The 11,074-nt window shown below is 40.3% G+C and overlaps 1 protein-coding gene across 3 annotated transcripts in view; it reads right to left on the reverse strand.

The window, feature by feature from the left end:
* LOC137983739 (uncharacterized) overlaps positions 1–4,958 on the reverse strand; it is a 6,789-nt gene extending 1,831 nt beyond the window's left edge. Inside the window, exons 1-8 of one of the 3 annotated variants that reach the window (XM_068830914.1) lie at positions 4,793–4,958; positions 3,908–4,073; positions 2,580–2,857; positions 2,013–2,090; positions 1,676–1,747; positions 1,166–1,237; positions 803–889; positions 1–618 (exon numbers count right to left, since the gene is read on the reverse strand). The exon at positions 1–618 is cut by the window's left edge and continues 1,831 nt beyond it. In XM_068830914.1, coding sequence (XP_068687015.1) covers positions 62–618; positions 803–889; positions 1,166–1,237; positions 1,676–1,747; positions 2,013–2,090; positions 2,580–2,841 — 1,128 coding nt within the window. In that variant the 5' untranslated portion in view covers positions 2,842–2,857; positions 3,908–4,073; positions 4,793–4,958 and the 3' untranslated portion in view covers positions 1–61. The remainder of the gene's footprint in view (positions 619–802; positions 890–1,165; positions 1,238–1,675; positions 1,748–2,012; positions 2,091–2,579; positions 2,858–3,907; positions 4,074–4,792) is intronic. The other 2 variants (XM_068830913.1, XM_068830915.1) reach the window with 2 other exon arrangements.
* Positions 4,959–11,074: the final 6,116 nt, after the last annotated feature.

Genomic DNA, 11,074 nt, shown 5'->3' on the forward strand with positions numbered 1-11,074 from the left:
CCTACGGGACGGGAAGCCATAGGTTCACCAACGAGACAGTTGCTATTTGGTAACCAGTCTCCTACATCAAGAAACGGTAACCACAGTCCCTGCACAGGGACAGGAAGCTCCTCCGGATTATTGCAAACAGAAAAATCGTCAACAGTTTGGGGACAGGGACGTTGACAGAGATGGGAAAAGGTAGCACCTTTGTAGTGGAAGACACAGAAAAACTATCCACCTCGTCGGACACATTCAACTCGTTCACTGGATCTGGAGCAGACGACCTGCTCTCCGGACTGGAAACGGGCGATGCATGTCCCATATTGGACACAGGGGACCCACGCACTGGATCGTAACCTATTATTTCGGAAATGTCCCACGTAAATTCATAGGTGTTTTCTTTACCAGCAACCTTTCTCAACATTGACTTGTCGTAATAGTACCGCAGGCTGCGAGAAAGCTTGTCAAAGTTCATGGCCGGCTTCTTTTTTAATTCTCCCCACAGCTTGGCTAACTTCTCTGGTTGCAAGATTTTAAAGCCGTATCTCTCGTCTCTGGTCCATTCAACTAGTCCTGACTCTTCGGACGAGACCAGTAATTGTAGTATTAGCTGCCATAACTGCATTGGCCCTTTTCCTAGAAGATAAAATAAAAGCAAATCGCTTAGTGTTTGGTTTGGCTTTAACAGATTTGGAAGACTTTGCAGAATCTTGGTATAGTTTGTTGTTTTTGTTGATAGTATGTATGTGCTAAAAGACCTTTTTTGGTGTCCACGAGGTGGGAGTTATCGAATGCAGAAGAATTCTCTATTTTAACCTACCTTCATACAGAACCCTCGGCTTCGGTCCGCGATTTCTTTTCTTTTTTGGAGGGGGGCCAGGATCTGCTTCGTCTATGTCAGCAGCTTCTGAAAGAAAGAAGTAGTTTTAAGTCAAGACTTAAATAGGATTCAGTTTTGAATTGTTACTCGTGGTGATTGTCTTAAAGGTGCCCAGATTTTTGTTAGCTACTCGCATCAAAAGAAATTGCCACGCCTTTTCAGCTCACGCCAGGAGAGCCAAGCAACAATTTCCCCATTCATTGTCTATACAGTTTGAACGGAGGTGTCATGACTCTCAAAAGCGAGACATAAGGAACCAATTTTAAGAAAGCTAGAAATGAGAATTTGATGATATCAACTCACCTCTACTATTTGCAACCCTTTTGTTCTGTGGATACCGAACTGATAGTCTGCTCGTTTGCCTGTTAAAGGGTTCTGCAGGAAGAAAAAAAAAGAGCGCATTTTATTATTTTAAACTGAGTAGTAATGGCCACTCTTTTTTGAGGAACGTTTCGAGACAAATTTACGATTCCCAACTGACAGAAGGAAGGTATGTTGAACACTGACATATGCATCTAGCAATAAAGACTGATTTGAACTGTACAAAAGACCTTTCTATTTTAAGTTCGACGCCCAAACCGCTCGAAACTAATATGCCTGCACTAGTACATGGTTTTGTAAAGCTTTCTTTTTACAAAAAGGTATTCGATGGAGAGAGATCTGCCTCTAGCTAAACAGGCACCATCCATTCAAAGACTTTCGAACTCCCTTGCATTCCTGTACTGATCCATCGTTTGCCACCCCTCAGCCTTAAAGCCAATCTGGAGCTCGACATTTAGCTAACTGTGACCACATTTTCGTACAATTACTAACCTGGAAAAGCCATTTTCTTGTCTTTCGTAGCTGTACACGAGTTTGGACATTTGGTAATGTTTTCCCAGGTTTCTGGAATACACAACGAAACATTCGTTTCATGAGCTTTTGTTCTATCAGGTTTACCTCTTTCTGGCTCATCTCGCATGTTATTTGAAAGGAAAACATGTCTTGTCACGCAGTGTTGATGTGGAGAAGCGATTGGCTAGTATTACGACAACAAAGTTTCACCAGTGGACTGTAGAACAATAGCTAGACTGCTACCAAAGGATTCTGCTTCGAAGATGTATTAAAGTGATATCTTAAAATTAACGCTACTTGACTACTTAGTATGTACCTTGATCAACACCATGGCATGCTCTCTGGTCACGTGTTGCTACTGGAGTTGCATGGTGTAGTACACTTCTGGGATCTTCTGCAATTGGTAGAAAGAAACATGTCAGTTGCTGCGGAAACTGCTGACCATTTGCATGATGAAATTACAATCTCCTTTTATACAATTGCGAGAATACCACCATTGAACAATTCACTCCTCGTGTATGAAAAATATATGTGAATACATCCTAACAATTTAGCTTGATTGGAATCAAAATATTTCGACTGAACTGCTCAGCCTTCATCGGTCTGTTTGAATAGGAGTGGTTACACAGCACTCAAATAAACATCAAAGTGATTTTCATCAATTTGGATGCTTAAAATAAATTATGTGATTTATTTTATTTTGAATTATCTAGTTCAGTGATTGGTAGAAATTCTCTCAGGCGCCGCTAAAATTGAATTAACTGTAATATCTTGCATTTATTTTACTGCCAGCGCTTCGTATCAGCGGTGTCCATTTGAATTCGCTAAAGTGGTTGAACAAGACTACAAAACGTTCTGTTTCACGTTTAGATGATAGACTTACCAAACGCATAATCTTGAAAAGGGGGTCTACAAATCGCCTCCTGGCTGTATTGCAGGGGAGGGGAGGGTGGTGAGGAACTATAAGCAGAATCAACTGATGCCGGCGACAGCGCAGCCTCGTCCATCAGGCCTGCAGACAGCAGAATGGCAGCTGCCAAGTCTGTTTCATCTATGGAAATGCAGATGAAATGCAATTTAATTAGTTCCCAGGGCCCCTTTTCTTCCCGAACGACTCGGATCACTTGAAGGAAAACTTTGAACATGACCAAACCACACAGCCTACGAAAACAAACGTGTTTATTAAACGAGAGTCAAAATACTTGTGCCTTCGCATTTCACATTGTGATTAATTTGTAGACCTGTTTATGTATTTACTCGCGTCACACATCTTTACTATATCTTTCAGAACCCTTATCAATTTTTTGTGTTCGGAAATCGAGCTATTTCTTGCTTGGTTTAAACAGCTAAAACTGACTTTCCAGATTGGCCTTTTTCAGGTAGTTGAAACTGGGTGAATGATAACCCACGGGGAATAACTTCTTTCATAAGCTAATGCTAATTAATAAATTCTCAATCGGTCGCATTGCGATTCTAACGTTCTAATTGGCTCCCAAAATCTCGATTTTTCGGTGCTCATATACACGTACAATAAGATCACGTCAAGCGCTTGCGAAGATGAAAAATTTGGGCCAATCAGTTGAAAGCTAGAGGACAAAATAACAGAACTATGACGCATACTAAAACAATTCAGGAATTAATTAAAAGCCTTAGGACTTCCTTGTTATTTTTAGAACGCTTTCAATAATTGTTCGCATTTTCTACGAATAAGTGATTTCAAATGGCATTGCGCAACAGTCTATCGTACGACTCCCTTAGACTGCGGTTTGATGACTCGTGGATACTCGAAATAAATTGGAGTGCTCAGAACTTGCGGTTTTATGCAAAAACCGGTCCTGCTTCACTGCTAGAACTCAAATTGTCAAAATGGAGCATTCTCGCAATTAACGTAAAACAGATTGTAATGTTAACTGTGGTACCCCTTCCACTTAAAAGACTTTTCTCCATAGGGAGATACACTTAAATTGAATGTCAGAAGAGGTCATATCTGACAAAAAAAATAGTAAAGCGACCTTGTGAACACATCGTAGCGAAAGAGTAAAATTATACAGATAAATACTTAGCAAATGATTGCACTTGACGAAATAACATAATTATTCAAACTCATCCCCGTTTTAAATAAATAATAATAACGGATCTTGCGCTTTGGAAGTCGAGCCTTAGTGCTTTCTCAGCAAGTGTACATGAATATTTTAATATATATTTTTTTACCTGTTTTTGAATTTCTTGAAAGGCCGTGTTCCGTAGTTATGGCCTGAGATTGCATCCCCGTGGTCTGTGGCTGCATTTGATTCAGTTTTGTGTGAAGTGAATCGCACAGCCGCTTTCGTTCATGATACTCCTCGAGACACACTTTGTCCTCTAAATAGTCTTGGATCTAAACACGACATTGAGACAAAATTAGAAAGTTATTTGAGTTGCATTTATGTTAAAAATGAAAATATTCTGGGAGGATGGTTTCGGGTACTTTTCCCACTTTTTGAATACCCTGGACGCTCCTTTACGGAATGAAATGCAAAAAATTGAGTTAATTTACGTCCTGTTTTAAAAGAAAATAATTGTCGACCACTATCATTAGTAGATCAGTGATGTCAACAATAAGTCGATCGTGACTCGATTAAGACGGTTTTTGAAATGTCTGTACAATTTTCAGGAATAAAATTAAGATATTCCGTGTCGGCAGACTAAAATAGAACCTGACGGAATATTTAAATAGTCCGCGGTAAAAACCCCGATCACAGTTTGCCTATGTATCCTAAGACATTTCTTCATTTTTAGCAAATTAATTAGAAGCCAGAAACTTAAATACAATCGTGCAATAATTCATATCATTGTCTCTAATAGTCAAATTGCAACTGAACCGAACTGAACTCGTTAAAACTCGCTTTTGCTAATTATATCTCGATGCAAATTCTGTAAAAAGCTTGGTATCCTTGAGTCGCTCCAAATTTCTGATTTTAAACTGTCTGCTTCATTCTGTCCGCCCCCGAGATTCCGTAAAGGCGGCAGTGTACCCACCCATTTCAATAAGAGCATGTTCGATAGCTTTAGAATCCCTCTTAGTGAAATATATTTTTCGACTCAAAATTCACTTACGTTAGCACGGGCCAATTTCTCCGTGTTCCTTTGAGCAGGTGAAAAATCCATGTTTGATTCGGACATCAACTTATGCTCAATAGTCTTCTATAATTCCTTATCACTTGAGTACGGACTAAACCTATCTCCAACCTTGCTCTATCCTTTTCGTTCTGCAGAGTTTCGCAACCTTCGCGTGATTTTATATGCCTTGTTTACCAAATGACGTCAATTGTTGACGTCAAGCACGCAAAGATGTCAAGAGGGCTCACGAGGGCGCAAGACATGCAAGTTACTCATTTCAGTTTCGCTTATTTCAGGTCAGATGACTGAAAATAATCAGTTCTTCGATAAAGTTCAGCTGGCAAACAACGTAACGATGTTTACTGTTAACAAACGTTAATGTCAAATTTATTTTGATATTCAAATTTATCAAACCGCTGAAGAAAAGAAGTCATTCTTGCATTAAACATTTGTAACAATTGGTGACGTCACGCGAATTATTGCTACAAGTTAAAAAATTGCTTAGTAATAATGTATATCTATGTATATGTCATTTTTTTTCTTCAAAGATTCTTCGATTATCTGAACATCGCTACATTTTGAAGAGTCTGTGCTCACGTTTTTTTAATATTTTCATAGATTCTCAATATGAGCGTTACTTTGTTTATAAAGATTATAAATGATTTCCCTTTTAATGTTTTCAAGTGTTAAAAGATGTCAACGCTTCTTCTTAAGTGCCTTTTTTCGTTGACGCTGTCGTTGAGTAACGGAAAATAACGAAGTTCAGGCGACCGGGAAAAATTCGGTTCTCGGGTCGTCTCGAATTTTCCGGTCGCTTAAATTTAGCAACAAATTAAACGAGCTTAAAATAGACCGGCTTTAATCTAGTAACACCTGCGTCGTTCAAACTTTTATAAAAGATTCGTTCCAAATTGACGAGACTGTCAATCTGTCGGTATCATACCGACGAAACCGTCGGTCGGTCGGTATCATATCGAAGAAACCATCGGTCGTAGAGGATCTGAGGAAAAAGACCAGCGATCGAAATTGAAAGGTATGTACGCTCTTTTCCGAGGTTGCTCAAAAGGTAGGGAAGGGTTCAAATTTCAAGGCGTCTATGAAGCAATTCTGAGCACCACAGCAAACACATGCATCGAGAACAGCAACGCCCATATTTCCATGAATCACTCCAAAGATCGATCGGGAATATAAATAAAATGACAGCCATCATTGCATCATCCAGCCTCCAGAGACTCAGGTAAAAGGTGGAATGACAAACAATAAAAAGATAATGAGATTTTTAACGTAACGTAATCGTCGCCTTGTTGGGGATGAAAAACAATAATAATAATATTTATTCATTCAATTCAATGAAAGGGAAGGATACCAGAGGTTATCCCTATCGAGGGTATCCACCCGCAGCCGGTTGTAATTGACCGAGAGTCGACTTTGATGAGGGAGGAAAATCGGGAGTACCCGGAGAAAAACCCTCGGAGTCAGATTGAGATCGATCGAAACTAAGCCGATGGACGACCCGAGGCCAGGGGCCCGTTTCTCGAAAGTCCCGAAACTTTACGGGCCATTTTCGGGTGTCACAATTCCGTTTGTATCTCAAGAACGGAGAGGATTTAAGTCGTCAAACTTCACAGTCATTTTTCTTTTTGTCACCTTGAAAACAGGTTAAAAGATCGGCTTTCCAAAACAAGCGGTTGGCAGTTTCACAAATGGCTTTCCGGACTAGAAAAGTTTTCGGGACGTTCGAGAAACGGGCCTCAGGTTTGAACCCGGGTCACAGAGGTGGGAGGCGCGGTTGAAAACCGCTAAACCACCCTGACACCCCCCCTTAATGGTTTCTTATCGGTTTCTTATCTTTGTACATTGCAGCATTGTCACCTCGGTCTAAAGAGTCATCTTAAGTGGTGCAAACCATTTGTTACAAAATATCGCTATATGCGGAAAATCAGACTTAGCAGGAAAACAACATTTTTTTTACGATCTTTCAGTTTCCGTTGTAACTGTTTATTGTTTCTTTTCTCTAGGCTAGTCGGTCAAGCCGACTTTCAATTATTCCAAATGGAAAAATATTCCTTCGGAAGTGACACGTTTTACCTACTGAGCAAATTTTAGCTCATACCAGCGTTGTTGTTTGACACCGTCAGTTGGAAAGTCTACCAATGTTGGAACAATATTAGCCATCGTTAGGATCCATGGTTGTTACAATTTTGGTTACCTTTGTTTTGCACCTTCCCGACGTAGAAAGAACAAAGTTTGGCTAATTGGGGTCAGTTCAAATGGAAAGAGATCTATGTTCGTGATGAAAAGCTAGCAAAAACCCACTTCACTCTCACCACCCCCTTCAACATACAGTTGTGTACTCAGAGGCAAGGTCTCGGCTTTGAGTAAGAAAGCAAGAAGTTATGTGATGGACTCAAATGGTAACAAGACACGAGATAATGTTTGGCTCGGCCTCGGAATTCCATGCACAACAGACCGACCTTCAACCCGGCAAAAACCATAAAACCATAGGTAGGTAGGTAACTTTATTTCAACTCGGGTTGATGAGGCTGATTAGGCCCCTAACAATACAGTCATGCATGGATGTCTGCTTGCACAATTGTCTTAAACTGTCACTTATCCTAGGCTTTTTAAGTCAAGATGCGTCAAAGGTCACTTACATCTACATCATCCAGCACTCTGCTTAGGTGGCCTCATACACCGTAAACCTTTTTAGAGACGTCACTGCTGAGCCGGACACCTTGAACTACATCCCCTACTCTTATCAAATAGTGTGAGGGTTCTTTAACGTCCCACAGGGAATTTATGAACATAGAAAGTATTTGTGAGACGGGGCCTACGGTGCATAGAAAGGATCCGAGAAGACTTGAAAGTCTAATCATTTGCAGACGTGAACACGCGATAGGCAAATTCACCACTCTATCAAAAACCATACTTTTGAATGGCACATGACGTTCAAAACAATTCTGAAAAGCGACCGTATCCCGCTTGTCGTCGAGAAACGTTATGATAACGTCCACGAGTAGTGAACACGTCTCAATAATCGGCAGTTTGGTATAGGTGATACAGTGTGATCACCACATTTGGTAGACGACAACAATAGTCGTCTTATTAGCCTTATTCGTTTATCAGCACTGGCAAAAATTGGTACATTACACTTTTGTAATCGGTGTGTCTAAAGATTGTAAACCATCTTTGGGGCGGGTGAGAAAGCGGTCTTCGCCGTCCCCGTTTGTACTTAAACAGCCGGGAAAAACCTTCCATTGATATTCAGTGCCATTGTCTTACGAATGTAGGTCAGTGATGCGGCACGATGTCGGCAAAGAACGGCTTTGATGATGTATTCCAAGGACCAAAAGCAATCTGACATCGACGTATATAATGAAATGAGGCGTGGAGCTGTTAGCCCATGGACTAGATTTACAAGAAGAGAAACAGAGCCACTTGTAACTGCCGGTTTACCTCATATTGTAATCTTCAAACTTCTTTTGATAATCGATTTTTTTCAACTTCCATCTACAGTCGTCGTTATGCAGCTATAAATAAGCCTCTACTGGCTTGGCATATTAATAAGAACTCTGGATAACAAGAAACGTGTCACCCAAAATGTTCTTCGTTGCTAAGCTAAATCTCTTCATCTATGGCAAACATGTTTTGCCGTTTCTCCCTTAACTTTAAGCACATTAATGGCCTAAAATGATTTTGAACATTCCTTTCACGTTTTGCCAAGAAATGTTTATGAAAATGACAGTCATTTGTTCCAATGGCTGGGCCAGTGAGAGACCCAGGTCTCTCACTTGCTCGGATGAAAAACACTTCTGTTTATTCAAGCGAAAGTACGTCATCTAAACTTTTGTCTTAAAATCTCTTCAAAAACAAGAGGTTTGAATCAATCAAGTAGTTAATATCATGTAACCTCCCACGCATTCCTTTCCTAAGAAGCCAGAAAGCTTGACACTTGAAATTTACGGAAATTTTCCAAGGTTAACTATTCAGAACATGCTTATGCAATTTCCGATGAGCAAATCTGAAAAGTTAAAAATCTCTTTTCAACCAAACTAAATTCATCACACACATGTGTCACGCGTATAAATTCATTTTAAATTCCTCAGTGTCAGCCCTTTCTTGACGGGTCTTTCCTCGTCGGAGTCTTTTATGAATTCTTGTAATAACTATTGATTAAGGATGCGTGCGATTGACCGTGTTCCAGAATAGGAATACACGGAATAGTTAGAAATCCTTCGTTTTTATGGAGATTCACATTTTAATGCACAAACACCTGGTAAAATGTTATTTTAAACACATCTTTGTCATCCTTGTTGCTTCAAAACGCCACACATAACGTTTTAAATCATCACTCCACGTATAGGGTCAATCGAACGCAGGCTAAATGAAGAGATTTTATTTACCGATGGTGGCTCGGGGATAATCGGAAAAATCCGAATTCTCCTACGCCGGAGTCGAACTTGAGCTAATGGCAACACGCGGAAACTAGCCGGGATCTAAATTGCCGACGTTCCATTTTTTGTTTTGTTCAGCACACTGAAATCGATCTACTTGAACTGGCAAATACATGCAAATATCTCCGAATCCTAAACCGTTTTTTACTGTATCTTATTGAAGAGGGCGCAAACAGCGGAAATATAATATTATTGGCGTCACGTGTTGTTTGCATTCTCTTTAGCCTTTATATAGGCTCTCTCTCTATGCCGCAGTTCGTTTGTCCCAGTGGCGCCTGAACAGATTTTTCATTTTACCAGCCCTTCGGAAGGAATAACTTCATTTTTGCTCGTAAAACGTCCACAAATTATCAGAAATATTTATACTTCAATAATAGACCTTATGCATGATGACGTCTGACTATCTTTTTTTTTTTTGACATGATGATTCTCATGATGACGTCTGACTAGCTAATTTCACCACCAAGCCTCGTTTGCACAAAATTATTCACATAATCTTGACGACCTGGGGCCGGTTGCTTGAAGCCTGGTTAGCGCTAACCGTTGGTTAAGAAGTATCAAAACCTATAGGTTTCTATGGTATTTAACGCTGGTTAGCGCTAACCATGCTTCAAGCAACCGGTCCCTGGTCGTCAAGATTAACCCAACATTTGTTATCCCGCAATGGGCCTTATGCGTGATGGCGTGTAACGAACTAATTTCACCACTAAGCCTCGAATTAAAAAATCACACTTGTAAATTTCCTGAAGTCTTTCCGTAGCCACGCTTAGCTATAAGAATTGGCAGGGAATCTGTAAAGTATTTTCACATTCCCTATAATACAATTTCTTTGCCTCCCCCCCTCCCCCCAAATTTTGCACATACGTACCATTGTTTTCAAATGATCTTGTAACACTGCATACTTCCAAGAGCATTTGAAAACAATGCTTTTTGGGGGGCAAACAAAGTGTACTTATGTGGAACGTGAAAATGGCCAATTTGGGATAGACGAGATGGACATTTCCTCTTTCACTTCAGTTACATGAAGGTAACTCCATACTTAATTTCAAAAAGCACGCTATTAAGTTCCAAGATTTTTTCAAGACCACAAAGGTAGAGAAGGTTGAACCTGGACCATAAGCGAATAAATACTTGACCGTGGAAGCAAGCCGATGAGCAAGTGCGAGTTTTCATAACATTTAAATAGATACTATCGATATGACACTTCCGTGGACAAGGGCTTTTTTCAGCCCACTTCACGGACCGCTGATTTCAGTCCGCGGTTAAACAAATTCTGATCATGTGATAACATTTTTTGTGGCTCTGCGGTTTGGAAAATACCGATCTCGTGACGCTATTTACTGTTGTTCTCCCCAAAGAGAAAAGCGCAAAACGATGTTGACGGCGAGAAACACCGACCGAAGCTATTACGGGTAACCCAGGAAAAGCCTTGTCCGAGGAAATAAGCAGGTGGAAACTTTCTTTTCTTCAAGTTTTTTTTCCTTTTCTTGGCAGTGGGAAGAACGAAGGACTAGCGCCACGTGATCGGCATTTTCGAAGAGCCACAAAAAATGTTATCACGTGATCAGAATTTTTCAACCGCACGCTGAATCAACGGTCCGTGAAGTGGGCTTCGGCAACGTGGGCTACGTTAAAATTCGACAACGACAACAATATTATTGTTTGAAAGAACCAAAATGATTGTGCTGCACGTGGCGGCACCCATTTTTGAACATTTCACTCGCGTACTCGTCAAAACTTCTACGTGAAATGACCAAATTTAAGGTTTTGACGACAACTTCAAGTCCGCCCGTATCAATCCAATCTTTCTATTGTTTTTGTTCTA

This window comes from Montipora foliosa, chromosome 13, assembly GCF_036669935.1.
Source record: "Montipora foliosa isolate CH-2021 chromosome 13, ASM3666993v2, whole genome shotgun sequence".
In the NCBI taxonomy this organism is placed as follows: domain Eukaryota; kingdom Metazoa; phylum Cnidaria; class Anthozoa; order Scleractinia; family Acroporidae; genus Montipora; species Montipora foliosa.